General features: G+C 35.7%; 1 protein-coding gene across 1 annotated transcript in view; it reads left to right on the top strand.

Moving 5' to 3' along the window:
* The window catches only part of ANO2 (anoctamin 2), a 484,690-nt gene that overhangs the window by 451,812 nt on the left and 12,156 nt on the right, over positions 1 to 20,722 (top strand). Inside the window, exon 23 of the mRNA XM_052001239.1 lies at positions 4,881 to 5,062. Coding sequence (XP_051857199.1) covers positions 4,881 to 5,062 — 182 coding nt within the window. The remainder of the gene's footprint in view (positions 1 to 4,880; positions 5,063 to 20,722) is intronic.

The raw sequence follows: 20,722 nt of genomic DNA, 5'->3' as shown, positions 1-20,722 counted from the left end.
GTTCCCGTATTCCCTTCCGCTTAGCTTATTCCTTCCCTTTCCACTTTTCCCTTCTCACTTTTCAATGAGATGGGAGAAGTTTCACCATAGATTGAATATGTCTTAAGATTTTTCACTTAAAGCCAATTCTGAAGGCAGTAAGATACCCACTATATTCATCCCCCTCCATTCTTTCTCTCAGATATAATAGGTTTCCTATGCCTCTTCATGAGATGTACTACCCCCACTTTACCCTTTTTCTGGTACAATGTCCTTTCCACATCAATTTCTAGAACAAGGTATACATGTATTCTTTATACATCTATATAGTCAAAATATAGTTCCCAAGATTAATCTTTACCTTTTTAGATTTCTCTTGAGTTCTATATTTGTAGATCAAACTTTTTGTTAAGTTCTGGTTTTTTCATCAGAAATAGATGAAATTCGCTTACTTCGTTGAATGTCCATCTTCTTCCCTGGAAAAAGATGCTCATTCTCGCTGGGTAAGTTATTTTTGGTTGCATACCAAGTTCCTTAGCCTTTCGGAATATCATATTCCAGGCCCTTCGATCTTTTAATGTGGATGCTGCCAGATCCTGGGTGATCCTTATTGTGGCTCCTTGATACTTGAATTGGGTTTTTCTAGCCGCTTGCAATATTTTTTCTTTCACCTGAGGGTTCTGGCATTTGGCCACTATATTCCTTGGTGTTTTGATTTTAGGATCCCTTTCAGTGGGTGATCGATGAATCCTTTCAATGTTTATTTTTTCCTCTGTTCCTATGACTTCTGGGCAGTTCTCTTTGATGATTTCCTGGAAGACAGTGTCCAGGCTTTTTTTTTCATCATGTTTTTCTGGGAGTCCAATGATTCTCAGATTGTCTCTCCTGGATCTGTTTTCCAGGTCTGTTGTCTTCCCCAGAAGGTATTTCACATTTTTCTCCATTGTTTGATTTTTTTGGATTTGCTTGACTGATTCTTCTTGTCTCCTCGAGTCATTCAATTCCACTTGTTCAATTCTGATTTTCAGTGAAGTATTCTCTTCACTCACTTTTTTAAAATCTTTCTCTAATTGTCCAATTGAGTTCTTTTGTTCTGTGGAATTTTTTTCCATTTCGCCAATTTTGTTTTTTAGAGAGCTGTTTTCTGTTTCCAGTTCACTAATCCTATTTTTCAAGGATTTTACTTCTTTATCCACTCTCTCTTTAACTTTCTCCAGACTCTTTTCCCATTTTTCTTCTAGCTCCCTTGTGAGAGCCTTTTTAATCACTTCTATGAGGTTCATCTGTGCTGAGGAACAGATGATTTCCTCCTTGGGGAATCACCTGGGGACTGCCTGTTTTTAGTCTCCTCAGGATTTAGAGTCTGCTCTCTATCTGTATAGAAGCTGTCAAGGGTTAAAGTCCTCTTCAGCTTCTTGCTCATTCTGTCTATTAATCAGAGATAAACTACCAAAGAAAAACAGAAAAAACTGGAGTCTTTCTTTGGGGGGGGGGCTGGGTGTGTTATCGAGCTTCCTCTACAGACTGCAGGGGAAGCAGTGAGGCACTAGCAGGACTGTGCTGCGCCTGCGCTCTGAGATCCCAAAGCGTGCTGAGTCACTGAGGGGGGGGGAAGGGGGGGGGGCAGGTCCTGAGAGACTCCAGCTGTTTGGGGTTGTGTTCTTCAGCCCCGGTGTTTTTAGCTTCTCTGCTGGGCTGTTGACTTGCTGCAGGTTCCAAACCTGTAGCGATAGCTCCCCCATTCTTAGGATTTTCTGAGTATCCTTCCCACACTTTTACCTTACCTTTTTTGCAATAGGTTAATACATCTCAAATTCTTACAAGACAGAATAAAAATTCCTGGTGCTCATTCTGGCTCATAACTACATATCCATCCTCATTTGTCATTACTTCCCATCATATAATCAGTGATCCAGTCAAGCCAGAATACTCTCAATCCTTATATACATGGTGATCTTGTCTCTGTAGCTTTCTTTTGACCTCTCTTCTCTCCAGAATGGACAACCCCTGATATCTATCTGTATGTTGAAGTTCCTTTAAGGACTCACTTATGTATCACCTCTGGAGAGACAGTATGATGTAGTAGAGAATTGAAACTGGAATCAGAAAGAATTGGATCCAAATCACATCTGAGTTGTTTGCTACCTGTAAGGCTCTGAGCAAGTCACTTAATTTCTTTGCTTTAATTCCTTATCTCCAAAAAGAGGAGACAGGATTAGATAATTATGATAATTATGATTCAGGCACTGTGCAGTTCCAGTTCCTCTAGGTGGTTAATAGGTCAAGCTCTTGCAGTGTAATACTTTCTTACATGACAAAAATCTATGCTTCTTATAGCATCGGGATAGGGATGGGAGCTGTGATTTCATTGTTATAGGGAACTCCCAAGTGAGGAAACAACTACTAAAAATGCAGCAATTTATACGCAATTTATAATCTTAAAGAGTTGTCTAGAGCACTTAGAAGCACTTCTAAGTTCCCTTCCAGCTCTAAATATAAGATCCTTTGGCCCACTAAGCCTTCTCTAACCATCCCAGTTCCAGCTGATGGTGACCTCTCCTTCAGATTTTTTAAGCACCTTTCTTAGTTCTCTTCCTTTTACCTCACTCTCACATGTAACACAATTATCTGTACATTTATTCTTTTTTTTCTCTCTCCAAACTTCTCCCCACCTCTAGTGAGCAGTACATTAGTATCATACCTGCCTTTGTATCTTCCTTTCACCTAGCACAATGCCTCGTACAAGGTGTAGTAGTCAATAAATTTTGTTTGTCGGTTTTCATTGAAGTATCTGTAAATCATCCTCTTGAACAATACCACTTTCATTTCCATTACTGTTATGCTATAGCTGTTTCAAGAAACCCAGTGATGAGAGTAACCCAACATCTGTCTTTTCTTTCTTGCAGGAATTTGGTTTGACATTCTTTCAGGGATTGGAAAGTTCTCTGTTATTATCAATGTAAGTATATAAAACGATGATATCTTTGGCCTCCTTTTGAGTGCCTTCCAGATGAGTCCAGCTCTTTCCATCAGCAGAAACAGCCCATGTTTCCTTCCTATGTAACTCTAAAGATGGCTTCATTTAGATTCATAAGTCACATAAGGAGAGACAGTGTGAGGTTGTAAAAAATGTGCTAGACCAATTTTTCCAGGTCTTTGTATGAAATAGTAATAATACATATGCCTACATGATGGAGTTGTTGAGAATATCAAGTGAATTAACACATGTACTTGTAAATCTAAAAGAACCATCTCAATGTCAGCCATTATTATTTTATGGTTGAAAAACTCCTTTCTACTTTTTAACTTTAGTTCAGTGAACAAAACTAGAAGATCTTTTCTTATTTCCTCTCCCAACCACAACATTTTTTTGGAGGGGCTTCTGTTCTTTTTGCTCATATAAGCACAGAAAATGTCTTAATGGATGGGAAGATCGAAATTAATGAGTTCTTTTCTGAGGTTTGTTGCTAATATATTGAACTTAGGAACTATCTATGTTGGGCCATTGGAATAAAATAACAGAAAATGAATGGGAATCTCCTTTGGGGGCATGTGTAGGCTTTGTAGGGTGAATTATAACATATATATATATATATATATATATATACATATATATATATCATATAGGTTTGCAACATATATTACAAATATCTTATTGGATTTCTCACAATGATCCTGGGAAGTAGATGCTGTTATTATCCTCATTTTACAGAAGAAGAAACTGAGGTATCAGAAAAAAAATTGCTTGCTAAGGATCACATAGACAGGAAGTATCTATTAGGTTTGAACTCTACTCTTCCTGACTTCAGGTCCAATGTTCTATTTCCTCTGTCACCACTTACCTGCCTTCTAAATTCTATCAGCAAAAATTCCATTGTCATTGTCAAGAAAGAAGGCTATGAAATATTTGTCTTCCTAGGAGATATTCTTATATTCATTTTCATATATATTCACTCATTGATTCATTCAACATTTATCAAGCAGCAATTGTACAATAAATATTTTAGATACTGTGCTAAACACCAATGTAGGATGCAATCCCTGTTTTAGTCTAGTATATACCCAAACCCTACCCTCTTTCTGCCTTTCTCCCAAATAAAATGGGAGGAATGACATCTGTCATGAAATAAAGTAGTAAAATATTTTGAGAAGAAATCTAAATAATTATGAAATAAAGATAAGATAAAATAAATACATTAAAGAAATTTAAGAATGGTATCATGGTTAGTGTTAACTCTCCCAAGTCACTCATGGGAAAATGAATATATCTATGTACTATATACTACACTGAAAGGCATTATAAATGCCTATGGCTCATATGTTGATTCTAATATTGACTGTACTTTTATAGAGCAAAACATCCTGCACACAACATGTTATTTTGAGCCTGATCCCATATTTCATGAAATCAGGACCATAACATCAAAGATTTGGAGCTAGAGAGAACTTTTTTAAGGAATCTGGTCCAGTCCCTTCATTTTGCAGATGAAGAAACCATGTTTTAGAGGAGTTAGAAGAAGGGCCTTGATCAATACTAAACACAAGATTTGAATTCAGATCTTCCTGATTTCAGTAACCAAGCTCCCTCTCAAAGATATGAGTGCTAAGGAAACAATAGAGATCCTCCCATATGTTTCTTAACTGTGTTTTAGCTCCTCAATCTCCAATCTAAATAGCTTAACATCTTTGTTAAGGTCTAATACTGCAATGATAATGCTCTTCATTTTGTATTTTACAAATAACTTCCCCATTAATTATCACATTAAGAGAAAGTAATATCCCAAGATAGAGTTTCTAAAAATGGGTATTTGCTGAAGCAAAGCCATCAGGTGTTACCCAGATCATATATCTCTGTCTGTGTCTCAGATCACATTCAACAGGAAATTGGTTTTGTCTCTTAGGCCTTTGTCATTGCTGTCACCTCCGACTTCATTCCCCGCCTCGTGTACCAATACTCCTATAGTCACAATGGAACCCTTCATGGCTTCATCAACCATACTCTATCCTATTTCAATGTCAGCCAGCTGAAGGAAGGGACACAGCCAGAGAACTCACAGTTTGACCAGGAAGTTCTGTTCTGCAGGTAATATTCTTCTTTATAAAAGCAGAGGGTGGGAGAAGTAGGCAGGGTGGGTGGGGACTTCTGGGATTGGTGGCCTTAGTACCATGGTGATCTGGGAAAGAGATCTGGGTTCCAAGTCCAAATTTATCATCAATTGATTCACCTGCGGATATAGGAAAAAAAATTCCATAATGTTTTTTCCCCATTGTGTTATAATTTCACCCTGATTTTCTTCTGCTTCTTTCTCTTCATGGCTCAGTATAGATACAGGCCTCAGCACTATTTCTTGCTTCTTCTTCATTCTCAATCACTCAGGAGACTTTGCCTTCTGCTATGTAGCCCAGGTTTTGATTGGTTCTTGAAGATCCACTGGCTTCAAGCTTCCTAGCGGAGATGACTTCATGTACTTCTGCTTTTTCCCTCATAGCCTTTGTCCTTGATCTCCTGGTGTGGTTACCAAATATTAATATCAAGCCTCCTAGAAGTTCCCTAGGCATGGAGCTTCCTGGATGCTTCTGCTTCTCTCTATCTTCTTGCAACAGTGGGCAAACTTCTCACAAAGGTCGTCTACAGTAAGTTCATTTTCTCTTCTATCACTCCTTATTTAATCCAGCTTTTACATCATTCCATTAAACATATTCTCTCCAAAGTTACCAATGAACTTAGTTCCCAAATTTATTGTTTTTTTTGTAATTCTCATTTTTCTTTGACTTCTTTAAAGCATTTGATACTATTGATTAACCCCTTCTCCTTGAGATCCTTTTCTTTCCAGGTTTCAGACCATTATTCTCTGGTGGTTCTCCTTCCTATTTGGCTGTTTCTTCTCATTCTCCTTTTTTGGGTCCTCATCTAGATTATATACTCTTAAGGTTCCATAGGCATCTTACAGGGGTCTGCCCTGGACCTTCTTTTCTTCTTTCTTTATAATTGGTGATTTGATCCACTCCCATGGATTTACCTAACCTCTCTGCTGACATCCAGTCATATATCTCTAACTATGTTTCAGACATTTCAAGCTAAATATTGAGTAGAGATCATAAGCCCAACTGTCCAAAACAGAATTCATCATCTCTCTACCTAAATCCTCCCTCCCACCCCTATATAACTTCCCTATTATTGTTGAAAGCAACACTATCCTCCCAGAATCTTAAATTCATACCCTAGTATCATTCTCGACCCTTTACTATCTCCAATCTGTTTCAAAAACTCATTTTATCTTTTTAATATCTCTCTAATGTCTCCTTTTCTTCTCTGATGTAAACCTTCATTAGCTTAAGTTTGAATAAATGCAACATGCTGCTGAATCTATTTAAAGTCTCTTCTCACTATAATTCAACTTCCATTGAACTACCAAAGTGATTTTCCAAAAAAGAGGTCAAATCATGTCATCTTCTCCCCACTATATACTTGTGCCCATGGGTACACACACACACACACACACACACACACACACACACACACACACTTTCAAAAAGTTCTAGTGGTTCTCTATTGCCTTCAGGATCAAAACCAAAATCTGTTTATTATTCAAAGCCCTTCATAACTAATGCTCTACTCCTTTGTAGTCTTATATTTTATCCTTTGCCACATACAATTCAATCAGTAATATTGGTTTCTTTGCTGTTTCTAGAACAAGACACTCCAACTTTCAGTTACTTGACAGTTCCCATTGGTCCCATACTCTGCCCATATTCATTTCTACTTATTGGCTTCTTTCAAGTTCCAAATAAAATTCTTCTACAGGAAGCCTTTCCTAATCACTCTTAATTCTACTTTCTTACCTCTTTTAATAATTTTCTTTATCCTGTATATAGCTAGTTTGTATTTTTTTTTTTTTTTTTTTTTTGCTTGTTGACTCTCCTATTAGATTGCGAACTCATTGAGGGCAGGGTTTTTCCTTTTTTTCTTAACTACATCTTAACTCCAATGTTCAGCAGTGTCTGACACATGGTAGACACAATAAATATTTATTGACTTACTGACAGTGACCTACTATGAGCTGGCTTTATACTCTGATGCATCTCTGACCACTATTAGTGATTGAACTGACTTTTTAAGATCCCAAAGTTTTGCACTGAGCATAGACAGAGACACCTCTATTTCCTTGTTCACTGATCTTCCTATGCCCTCTATTCTATGCTTGCTCCAAAGACATGCAGTTAAATTCCAGCTAGTTTCTTGCCATATTTATTGGAGATTTCTCTTACTTCAGATTCCTTGGCATATGTCTGGCCAGAGAGACCATGGGCTTCTAGCCATGTTCACGTATAGCACTGGGCTGCATGAAGAAGCTCACTTTATTTTGCCTTTAAATTAATGACCACTGCTTATCTGGCACCCCTTTAACACTTTTTCTGGGGAGTTTCTCAGGAAAACTAGCTTTAGTTACAATAGTTGACTTTACTAGAAGTAATGTCATACCATAATAACAGTGATTTCTACTCCTAGGTGCTGTTTCTCCACTGTTCAATTCACTTGTAAAATTCTGCTAAAATGAATAGACAGTAAAATTTTGAGCTAGATAAATTTTTAGAGACATTATTAGCAATAGAGATGTAACTATTTGCTGCATTTTTTGTTTCAAAAATCTTTTCTGCAAAGTTTTTGTGTAATTTTAAAAATTAAATGTTTTTTAATTTGCTCCATTCATTTTAGCAGTGAAGAGTTTTATGGATATTCAGAATAGACATGAGGGTGAGACAGTGGGAAATTATATCAGTATTAGACAAATGATTTAAGAAACAAAAAGATAATGACCATAGTGGTCTGCTTTCATATTTGCTACCATAAGCTAAAATGCTTCAGGACCTCCAGGGGGAGAAAGAAATGGCCCCTCTAGATTTGGGCACCTGGGACAAAGTTTTATTTGGCCAATCTGCCTCACCCAAATTCTAGTTTTGCTACAGTTGTAGAGGGCTAAAAAGTAGTAGTAGTGGAATTCAGCAGAGGGTTATTGGGAGGATCAAATGAAGTAGTAATTTTTATTTCTGTGTGATCTTAGACAAATCATCTACCCTCTCTGTGTTTCACTTTTCTTATCTATAAAATGAGTGTTAGACAAAATAGGCTGCAAGGCCCCTTCATGTTCCAGTGTTTTATATTAACATAAGTCTATGATTTGTCAATTTAGAACAGTTCAAATGTTGAGCATTTTAAGAATGGTGGAGAAAATGACCAACTCTGTGACCCAGATAACTATCAGCTAGATAGGAGAATCATAATTAAAACAGAGTTGAATTCCCTGGATTGTTGTTGGTATGGTTTTAGATGAAGAAATGATGAAAAGTGAGAGAGACAACCTTTTTTATACTCTGGAGATAGATTGTCTCTATGATCTAACATAAATGCAAAGTTTGCCTTTGGCAAAACATGTCAATAATGTGTTTACTCATCATATTATTGGTTTTCAACGAACCAGAGATAGACATGGTCAAATAAAAGTTCTTCCAAATTAGTTTTACCTCAGATGTAAAGGTATCTTTAAAATAGCAGATCAAGAGAGAAAACTTTCTGACTAATCCTGCAGGATACATTCCAACATATTTGGAACAGTATTTTCTGTGGCAGTCAGAGTACTCTGGCAAAGATGCTCCATAAACAGTCCCGTGACGTCAATTCACAGGACGTGATTAGCATCTGATGAAGCCAAAGGACCTCAGTGTCGCCAGGGAGACTGGATGAACGATGTCCCCTGGGGACCTAGGCTTCATGTCACTTATTTGGACCCCTTTATCCTGCACTAGTGGATAAGCTTGGATTCTGAGCCAAACAAAGCCCCAGAGACACTGTCACCCATCTGTTTGGAGGTGGCAAGCAAAGCTCCACCATCCTGAAAGAAGACATTGGGTGGTGGCTGTTTCTTTGCATTGCCTAAGTGCTTCCATATTCTCTTTAAGCCTGGAGCTGCCGATCATCTGCTCCCTGTTGAAATGTACAGATTTAGCTTTTCCTAGTGTTCTTTTTCCTGATCTTTATCGGCCGCCAGACTGACATAGTTCTCATTAATGTCTAATTGCCCATACTGTCTTTTTCTTATTAAAGACCAATTTCAGAAGGCAATTTTTAAGAAGCTTACATGGTTTAAAATCATTGAAGCTGATTATATTTAGTATTAATATGGCATTAATTCTCGTGGTACTGAGGCCCTTCAAATGATTTTTAAGTTACAACATGCTTTTAGCATATGAGGCAGACAGACCCCCTAAATTGGCTCACAGTTTAGTTGAAATGTTATTTGAAAAAATAATGTTTAATGATTGCATATGGCATAGATCTCCTTCCATCTTCCTTGTTCATGAGAGTAACAGAATTGTTTTGGGAGATGAGGGAGATTTATCAAATAAAAGTCCCATTCTTTATCTAAAGCTGATCCTCTTAATTGTTGCCTTGAGCTCTTCATCTTTAAAAAGAGAAAGGTAATATGTTGGGCTTATATTCAGTAAAACCTGTGTTCATATCTTCCTTCTGACACCTACTTATTATATAGTGATGGACAAATTACTTAACCTTTAAGAATCCCAAACTTACAATTTTTTTGGATGATACCATGAGATCATGTATATGTGACACCTTTCAATCTCTTCCTCAATTTGCATTAAAATGGGCAATTTTATTTATCTCAGGATATTTTATGCAGATTTTATAGATAACCTTATGGGTGACTATTCCTTCTAGTATAGTTCATGAACCTCCATCAATCTCCTTTTTTTAATCACTAATTAATAAACTCAATTAGTTCTTAGAAAAGGTTGTGTACTGGAATAGCATAGGAAAAACTATAGTTTACAAAGCATTCCCCTTAAAAGCCTGAGATCCATTCTCTTCACAAAGATACAGACTTTGGGGAGGAGTGCATCCTAAAGTACAGGATTAGTGAGGCGCGTGTGTAGGGAACATATAGGAACAAGGCAATTCAAAACTCTGGCACAGCACAATGTTCTTTTCTCAGAATCCTCATAAAGTCAGTGTCAGTGATCACAAATAACTGCTGCTTTTATTCAGTAAGTCTGACTCTTTGTGACTTTGTTTTGTTGTGGTTTTTTTTTTTTTTTTTGGCAAAGATACTGGAGTAGTTTGTCATTTCCTTCTCTAGCTCATTGTACAGATGAGGAACTGAAGCAAATAGGGTAAAGTGATTTGCCCGGATTTACTCTGAGGCCAAATTTGAACTCAGAAAATGAGTTTTCCTGATTCCAGAGCCAGCACTCTGTCCACTGCGCCACCTAAACCCCCGACACTACTGCTGGATTGGGCTATCTTCTACAGCTGGGTGAATAGTAAAGCCGGGCTAGCTCCAGTCAAAGCACATTTGGACTCCCTTTCCATTGGGTTGTTGCTGTCTCTATTAACTCCAGGCTCAGGTTCACTTGGGTATTACTCTGCTCTTTCATCTAGGGTATTACAATACTCTTTTCAATTGAAATGCTACTATACTATGCTATGCTCATCCATGAAGGGCAGACATTGATAGAAGCTTCTCTGAGGATTACATAGCTTAGGCAGCACAAAGAAGAGGTCTTGAGCTTGAAATAGGAAAGATCTGTGTTCAAATCCAGTCTTAGACACTTAGTAGCTGTATCAATCCGAGTAAGTCACTTAATCTTATTTGCCTCAGTTTCTTCATCTATAAAATGAGTTGGAGAAGGAAATAGCAAACTTCTCCAGTGTTTTTGCCAAGAATATCCCAAATGAGATCATGAAGAATCAGACACCTCTGAAAAAAAACTCGATAACAATTCTCTAAGCCTGGGTTATGGGGTCTGTCCTACTCTACTGTTGACGTTTTCTTAGGTCAGAGCTGAGTTTCCTTAGTGAGCCACAGCACTCCAGCTTATAGTGACCAATTATTTCCCAGATTCAGGTTAGGCTTAATCAAGATGAATTGGTTGAGGATTTAGGCACGGAGGGATACTCACCCTGAGGCAAGTTCCCATTCATTGACTCTGCAGGCCTTTTTATATGCATTGACTTACTCAAAGCCTTAGAATCTCTTATTAGGTATGGAATGCTTCATTTATATCTGACAGAGCCTCCACCCCAGTATTTCAGTGCCTCTGTTTTGGCCCTTAGGGCCTTTAACTTAACTAAAGTCTAAAAGGGGCACACCCTTAAGTGTGTAAAATGCTTTGTAAATTTTAAGGTGCTATATAAATGTCTATTATTTTATTTTTAAAAATCACTTTCTAGGGGGAAAAAATTGGCTGGATCTCTCTCATCTCCCCTAGTCTCCCAACAATCTCATGAACTATAACTGTATGAAAAACTGTTCCAAGACTGTATAATTTCTCATTTCATTTTGCTGGGCCTCAGTTGCCCTATTTTTAAAGTTTACACCTTATGAGTAAAACCCTTATATGATTAAAATCTCTTCCTATTCTGTTATTCTATGAGTCTTTTGTTTATAGAATCAGTATTTTATGCTCTTTAAAGAACCTTTTGAATGCTTCAGTCTAGGATCATTTACATGAAAGACCTTTATCAGACTTATATAATATTAATAGAATAAGTAGACTTTGATTCTTCCTTAGAATGAATATTCTAGGCACTGGAAAAAAATAAAAGGTAAGACTTTAGGGACTGAAGAATACCAAGATTGGTGAGAAGGAAAGAAGAGAGGACCTAAAAGTAGTATGTGAAAACTAGATAATAAGGGATTCTCCATAGTTGTGGACATGTGGACATAGGCTGACCACTGCCCCCTCTCAGTTGCCCTAATATCTTCTAATAATAACTGTCATTCACATAGTATTTTTAGTTCTAAAAGTTTTTCCCCCTCATGACAACTCTGAGAATTAGGTAGCATATTAATATTCTTAGATTATATCTAAAAAATATCCTGAGAATCTGAAAATCTTAGTTGACTTGCCCAACAATCCCAGTTAATGTGTTAGGTTGATTTGAATTCAGGTTTTCTGACTTCAAGTCCAGAATTCTACCTACTTTACAGTGGGCTACACTAATTCTAAAATATAATAACCCACACAAATATATCCTTTGCAGGTTTCCAAAGCACTTTTTCCCCTTCACAATAGCCCTGATGAGAGAAGTAGTAGCAGTTTGTCCTCTTTTTCTAGATGAACTTCATGTAAAACCCAGGACTTTTAACTGTGTTTCCTGACTCCAGGTCCAATGCCCTGTTCATCATACCATAGATTCTCTTTGCATTCTAAAATCCTAGACCTAAAAGTTACCTTAGAGATTATTTAATCAGCAAATCTCCAAGCATCTCCATGCTAATGGATGCGGGGAATGACCTTTCCTTGACTCCTTCCCATATAGGACAACCAAATGTTGGAGTATGAAAGTGCAGAAGCACTGCATCCTCCAAATATATTAAAGTTTCATGTTTCCCCATATGGACCATCAAATGTTGGGGAAAGGAGGTTTTGGACCCCAAAATATATTAGGGTTATAGGTCAGTGTTGCAAAAAGAATTTGTAAGCATAGAGCATCTCTAAGTCAAGAGGCAACAATTTTATTATTATGCTATTGACTTGTGTGCTAAGTTCTAAAGAGGCGTTTTAGTGATTAATGAAGGAAAGATGAGAGCTAAGGTCCCTAGTGGAACTCGAAATTAACTAAGGGAAGTTGCCTTAAGGGGGAAGATGATATAAAACAGGCAAAGTTAACTTGCTGCCATAAGGTGGGCAGTTCCTAATGAACTCTCAAAGAATTGGAGGATTATGCCATTGATAGGTGGGCTAACCATAAAAAGAATTAAGGGACCTAACAGGTGTTAGCAAGGAAGGAAGGTACAAGTAGACTCTTTTATAGGGGAAAAGAAAATAATGGGGGAGGGGGAAGGAGGTAGGAGAGAGAAGGTTGACTTCATAAGTTGGCCTTCTGAGTAGATAGGCTTTTGTCAATGCAAAGAATTGAACAAGAAACCCAAACAATAAAAGCCTACTTAGGATCAGACTATCAAAATCAAAAGGTCCACTTAAGTCATATCAGTGATTCTCCCTGCTTCCCTCAGAGAGACTGCTTGACTTCTAAACTGTTTACAATATTTCAGGCTCTCTCTGTTAACACTCGCCTAGATTTGAATGACCTAAGGTCCCTTCAAAGCTATTTTAGAGTTCATTTAGTTCAACCTGCACTACAGAGGAATCCCTTAAACAATATTAGTAACAATACATAAAGTTTGATGACCTCCAGTTAGAAGTAACCTACTACTTCCCAAATACTTCCCACTACTTCTCAATTAATAAGATTAATCTATTTCTTTCGAATATCTACTGAATACTTCCAATTCTGCTCTCAGGATGAGAACAAGTCTCATATTTGATTTTCTCCTCTTATGATAACTTTTAAGATACTTCAAGATTTTAAAACTGCTACCATGTCTTTCTTTAGTCTTGTCTTCCTCCAGTTTATCATCTCCAGCTGCTTCACAATTTTTCTTATAGCATGGCTACCAGTTTTCTCATTCTAGGTGACTCTAATTTACCAATAATTATGTAAATGTGTTTTAAATAAGGCAATATCTCTCTCATTCTTGACACTAGACTTCTGTCAGTATTGCCTTAAGGTGTTTTATCATCCTTGTGTTTGATGTCCATAAAACTTGTATTAAGCACTATGTAGCAGGAATAGAAAATCTAAAAAAAGGGAAAAACAAGACTCAACCCTCAAAGGGTATGTAGTCAATATCATACTAATGAATCATATTGAGTTTACAGTCTAACCAGTACCAGCATCTTATTCACATGAAATATTACTTAATTATGCCTCTTTGAAGTTGATTTTTAAATTTGCACACATATTCATTTGTCTTAAAGTATAGTTCTTAAAAATTCAACTTTTAAGAATTTAAGTTTAACTTAAATCTTCTAACTCATATATCTTCTACTTGTCCATGAATATCATAAGAGATTTTTGGCTAATACCTTGCTAACATACAGGTATGTCATGCTTACAGCATTGCCCTGATCTTCTATCTGAAAAGCCAAAAAAACCAAAAAACAAAACAAAACAAACAAAAACAAAGAAACAAAGAAAATGGCTCTAGTCTCAATAACCTGTCCTTGTTGAAATCATAATGGTTTTGCTAATAATCCACCAATTCAATAATATGCTCTACAATTTTCCAGAAAAAAGAAGTCAGGCTTATATGGATATAGGTTTGTTTGTTTATTTTTTTTAATCTATTTGCTTCCCTTTTGTTTGAAAATGAAGATGGCATTTACTTTGCTCAAGTTAAGTAGTTCTTTTCTTTTCTGTGATTCTTCAGAGATCACCACATCTTTAACTCAATCATATCTAATTTATCTTTCAGTTCACCTAGTCTTTAAGATTTATTGAAGGTAATTACTTGGTGATTTGCTGTTTTCTAATAATCTCTTTGTGTTTTAATGTTCTTCCAACCATTTTGGTTCTAGCTTTCTAAATCATTAGATGATTCTTGGTTCATTATCATCATCCCAACTTTGATCTCTACTTTGATTTCTTCTTGCCAATGTAATTTCATCCTTGAAATTCATCACAAATTTCAACTTCTTCTGAACTTTATCATTGCTATTGTTCTTAAAATACAAAATTGGAGGCAACCTAAATGTCCCACAATGGAGAAATAGATTGTGTTCCATTAATATATTCTATTGACATACTAAAGTCTACTAAGATTGACAAATTCAGGGAATTAGGAAAATATGAAATAATAAAAGGGAAGCAGAACAAGGGGAACGAGAGCATGTATAACAAGGAATGTTCATGGAAGAGGAAAAATAAAAGGGAATAAGTGAAAAAAATCAACCCAAGTATCTTGATGAACATAAAAGGAGTGGCTAAGTAGTTATAACATTTTATTATTTGAAATTCATTTATTAAACACACTTGCAAAGTACATTTAGTTGGTGGTATTGTTTGATTATATTAATTTTATAATATATCAATCATTTAAAAAATATTAACAAATCATAGGACTCTGTTCATTGCATATTAGCTATATATTTTAGGAAGATAGCACACCTCCTTTAATGTTTATTATATGATGTAACCTCGTGAATCAACCATCAGATACCCATACATTTTCCTTTCTTTTTGAGATCACTATGATCTCAAAATGATGACCTTTTTCCTAGAGAAGCTTTATGAAAAGACTTAATAGCTATCTTCAAGTGTTGGAAAGGCTGCTATTAAAAAGGGATTTGGACATGTTCTTTTTAATCCAAGGAAAAATTGAGAAGAATGAGAAGAAATAAAATTCAAATTAGTATGTTTCGTTTAAAGAAACATTGGTTTTTTATGCTTAAATAATTGACCAAATGGCATAGAGAATACAAGAGCCAATTTTATTACATTCAGTTGGATGAACAACTTTTAAAATTTGTTCAACAATATTTCATCTAGGATAGACAATAGATAGTGATTTGGGCCTAGAATTAAATTAAATGGAAGATGGAGGTTAGAGAAAAAATGATCTGAACTAACTTTAGGAAATGGCAAATTTGCTTCAATGTATATTCAGAATTCATTAGTTCTTTGAAGGTAAACAGCATTTTTCATTATAGATCCTTTGAAATTGTCTTGATCAGATTAGCTAAATCTTATACAGTTTAATAGTCATTCATACAATATTGCTGTTGCTGTACAGGTCCAATGACTCCTGCTTCTGACTATTTCACTTTGCATGAATTGATAAATTTTCCCAGTTTTTCTAAACCCATCCTGTCTCATCATTTCTTATAACACAATAGATAACAGTAACAATCACAATAATAAACCACAGCTTGTTTAGCCATTCTCTCAATCTCCAGGTAAATTTTTTAAATTTTTTTTTAACTTCCTAAAATACTATTTTGATAGTTTGATTTGTATGAATAAGTAGCTTAATTTGGGGACAGCTGTTATTTTTATTGTATTATTGTTGCCCTCTCATAAGCAATATTTTTCCTACTTGTTTAGATTTGATTTTATTTGTATAAAAATGATTTGTAATTTTGTTCATAGAGAATCTAGGTTTGTCTTGGCAGATAGAATCCTAAGCATTTCATATTGCCTACAATTACTTTAAATGAATTTCTCTCTTTCTCCTGGATTTTGTTGATAGCGTATAGAAATGTTAATGATTTGTGCATGTTTATTTTATATCCTACAACTTTGTTGAAGTTATCAATTGTTCCAATTAGTTTTTCAGTTGATTCTCAAGTGTTTTCTAAGTATACTATCATTGCATCTGCAAAGAGCAAGAATTTGTTTTTTCATTTGTGCCTTCAATTTTTTTTCAGATCTTATTGCTATAGCTAGCATTTCTCCTATAGTATTAAATAGTGATAATAGACATACTTGCTTCTGAAATAATATATGTTTATATGTTCTATTCCTGTTATGTTAATCTGGGTAATTTATATTTTTACAGATATTTATCCATTTCATTTAAATTGTTAATTTTACTTGAATGTGATTGGGCAAAGTAACTTCTAATAACAGCTTTCATTTCATTTTCTTTGGTGGTGTATTCATTTTTGCTAACTTAGTTTTCTTCTGTCTTTAAAAAAATCAAATTAACCAATGGTTGTGCTTTTTTTTTTTTTTAACAGTCCCTAGTTTTATTTATTAGTTCATTTTTTTCAACTTTCAATTTTATCAATTTTTCCTTTATTTTCAATATTTACATTTTAGTGTTTAACAGGGAATTTTTCATTTGTTCTTTTTCTAGTTTTTTTGGTAGCATGAACCAATTGATTAACTCTTTTTCTCTTTTACTGATGTATGTATTTAGTGACAAAATTTTCAGTATGTATTATTTTCCTTCTCACAAATTTTGGAATGTTGTCTCATTGCCATTCTCTTTAATGGAATTATTGATTTTTTATATATTTTTTGTTTTGTTTTGTTTTGGCTGAGGCAATTGGGATTAAGTGACTTGCCCAGGGTCACACAGCTAGGAAGTGTCTGAGGTCAAATTTGAACTCAGGTTCTCCTGACTTCAGGGATGGTGTTTTATCCACTGTACCACCTAACTGCTCCCATATGATTTGTTCTTTTACCCATCAGCTCTTTAGGTTTTAGATCACCTAAGTTTCTAATCACCTTTTTATCTATGCTTCCATGGTCATGTATAAAAGGTAATTTTTATTTTGAAAAGGATACATTTATTATCTATGCTTTTCTGCACTTGTTTAGGAAAGTTTTATGCCCTAATACATGGTCAATTTTTGTGAAGGTGCCAATATACAACTGAGAAAAAGGTATACTCTTTTCTATTCTCATTCAGTTTTCTATAGAAATTTACCATATCTAACTTTTCTAATCTGTCTCTCTAACTTCTTTATTTTTTTATTTTATGATTAGATTTATCTAATTCTGAGAGGATAATTGAGATCCCTGACTAGTTTCACTATCTATTTTGTCCTGTAATTCTTTTAACTTTTCCTTTAAGAATTTAAGTGTATGTTTGGTATTGTGGTTATCTCATCTGTGGTTCCCTTTAGCAAGATGTAGGTGAAAACAAGACAGACTGGGGTAAAGGCTGAAACAACTCTCAGCACAGAAGAGCTCTAAGAGCTACTAGAGAGAGTAATAGGTGAATGGCTAGATGATAGATTATTAATACCACCCTTGACAGGTCAGTAGAGGAATGGGATTATGTAATAGGAACACTACTTGCTAAGACCCTTCTCCCCCTCACCCCTTCCATATAAATTAGGCTGGTTCTTTCTTCTAAAAGGCAAGGAAATAATCTATAAGCTTTGATAGGAAGCTAAGACTCATTGACTAAGCTTTCTGGGAGCTTCTGGATATACTGAAGTGATTTTCTAGTCACTTCAAGATGTAAAAAAGCCCTTCATATTTAACTGATATCCTAAGACTATGCAAGTCAAGAAGTCATGATACCCTGCTCAGTCTTTTTTTTTTTTTTTAATTTTCATAAATGGGGCCTTATCTAGTGGACCCAAGTAGGGCAGTATTCTTGTTGAATATTTTTTAAGTGCTATGTCTAAGTAAACTTCCTTGTGTTAACCTTGTGATGATCTATGAGCTTTTCATTTTGATTCAGTACTAAATTTCAACCAGCAAGGGACAATCAGGCTTGCCTATTACATATAGGAAAATTACTAATCCACATGGGCTACTGTCATCTCTGTAGTGCAAAAGAATGGCTTCAATCTCTGTACAGATTAGAGGCACTCCAGCCAGAATAGTTGAGAAAATTAATCTGCTCTTGCCAGTCTGCAGCATGGTTGACCTGAAATGGCCCCATTTACATGCTTATAAATCTGTTTTGAAAAATAACAAGCCTTGAGGGGCAAGGAAACCTGTGGTCTATTCTCTTATTTGTTACCAGAAGATAGGCACTTCCTAGGTATTTATCCATAATGTATACCCTAAGCTAAAACATTAATCCTGTTTATTAATAGGAAAGGAAAAAGAAAGAAATCCATTAATCATGGTTTCATCTATATATAATTATAGTCTCAAAATTAATTGTGTAAATGTGTTTTTCTGACTTGATTAGAACTATTAAGATGAACAGATTTGATCAACCCATTTACTGGGTTAAGATGGTTTTTAAATTGTGAAAATTTTAATTTCCCAAGTATTGGGATCAGAGAAGAAGCTTCCTTAAACAAATAAATAACTCACTTTGGCAACAGAATGCAAACAGAAATATAATCCATGATTTTGCTACTTATTCTTCCTTGCTACTAGGTTTGCTTTTTAATCATAATCTATAAACCCTTAACACAGAAGCTATAGTAAACCCATTGGCAGGGAGTTATTTTTTTGTAGAGCTTTCTGGTAAATTGTGATGTTTCCCCCTCCTAAGACTTATGATACATCTTTCAGATTCTGAACATTTCTCAGATTCTCAGGGTGGGCAAAGTAGCTTGCCAAAGGCTGCGGTACATTAGCGTTAGAGGTGGGACCAGAATTGGATTATTTATGGATTCTTTTCAGCATGGAAAAGCCAGGATAGAGAGATATCTACAACACCGAGGTCAATGACCAGCTGTTCTTCAGGAGTAATGGAGAATAAAAGGAAGTGGATTTTGGGTACTGGAGGAGAGATCTAAGCATTAAAAGTGTTCTGAAGTATAGGAGTGATCTGGGAGGGGTATGTATGTATTTGTGTATGTGTGTAGAATCCTCTTCTCCTGGAGTCTTCAGAACAACATACCATATACCCCAGCTTACTCAAGAGATAGATGAGGTGAGTTCCTTCTAGCTTTAATATTCTATGACTCACTTATCCACGTTCTCTCCTTGTTAACAAGGATTAAGCAGAGCTGAATGTGTTTCTGCCCTCAGCACTGGATAATATGAATGAATCCCACGGTGTTTGACTTGGCTATCACAAGCTTCCTTTTCCATCTGGGTATCAGACCAAGCTTACTAACCAACAGCTGCAATCAGCTGCTAGGAGAGAAAGGATTGGGGGGTGGGTGCTGCAGCTCTAAAATCCTTGGCCCCCATCCATATTCCTGTGCAGACATATATGATCTCTTTTCCCCATCTCTGGCTCTCTATCTCCCACTCCCAGTGTCCTATCCTTTCCCTGATGACTAGAGATTCCTTTGCTTTTATACTGCTCTTCAATCAACAACTGGATCATGCAGAGCAGAGAAAAGATTAGGGCTAGTTCTCATTCTCAAAGGCCTTTCCTCTGCAAACCACATGCAAAAGTCAGTCACTATTTACTTCCTAATCTCCAGTCTGTGAAACTTTGGAGCAGCAACTCAGAATCACAGAATTTGAGAATCGAAAAAGATCTTAGGGGCCACCTAGACAAAAAGCTCTTAACCTGGAGTCCATGAACTTAAAAAATAGTTTAATAGTTATTTCAATATCATTATTTTCCTTTTTAATCCTACATTTTTATCTTATGTACTTACTGTATTTTTAATTCATGGAATAAAAACAAGCATTTCCATAACATAGAATAACAAAAATACGATCTCACATAAAACTGCAATCTGTTGGTATTCCTTTTAAATATATAACAAGGTTATCATGTAAGTTTCTCTCCCATCCCAAAGATGACTACCATTAGAAACTTGTGTAAAATCATTCTAAACATACATCTATTTATCTATAGTTAAATATATCTATTTATATATGTATATACACACATCCAGTTCTTTCTCTGGATGTAGGTAGTGTTTTTCTTTATATCTATGTCCTTTGGACATTTAAAAACATTCTGCGAAGAGCTTCCCCATCTAACACTGTGGCCATGACATAAAGGTTAAGAAACCCTGATTCTAATCCAGTTTCTCCATTTTATAGATGAACTGAGGTAAAGTAATTTAAACATCTAACGTAGTCCAATACGCTTTCTATTTGGCATTTCTTCCCAAAGTATTGTTCTACCAGTGACCCCATTTCACCCTGTCCCTTCCTTCTCTAGGGGATCATTTATCCATAGTTGAGCACTGGCAAAATGTTGAACTCCATAGCAAGAATAATTCCATGAACTAGCATAGTTCTTCTGATCCCAAAAGTTGTCATTATTTTAAGATAAGGAGTTCAGAAATATGTAAGTTCAGGCACTTGACAGGGCTGTTTTCTGGGAAAATGGGCCAGTTTTAATATGAGTCATAAGGAATTATGGATTGTAAGCCAAAGATAAAGAATGACCCAAGCTCTCTTAAAGGGTCCTGGGAAGAAAGCAAAGGCAGACACTTCTGTTGTCAGGATGCTAACTTTTGGTCTCATTAAATCTTAGATCTCCTATCC

The sequence above is a fragment of the Antechinus flavipes genome, chromosome 5 (genome assembly GCF_016432865.1).
Source record: "Antechinus flavipes isolate AdamAnt ecotype Samford, QLD, Australia chromosome 5, AdamAnt_v2, whole genome shotgun sequence".
Taxonomy (NCBI): domain Eukaryota; kingdom Metazoa; phylum Chordata; class Mammalia; order Dasyuromorphia; family Dasyuridae; genus Antechinus; species Antechinus flavipes.
This window is presented reverse-complemented; position numbering and strand designations above follow the sequence as displayed.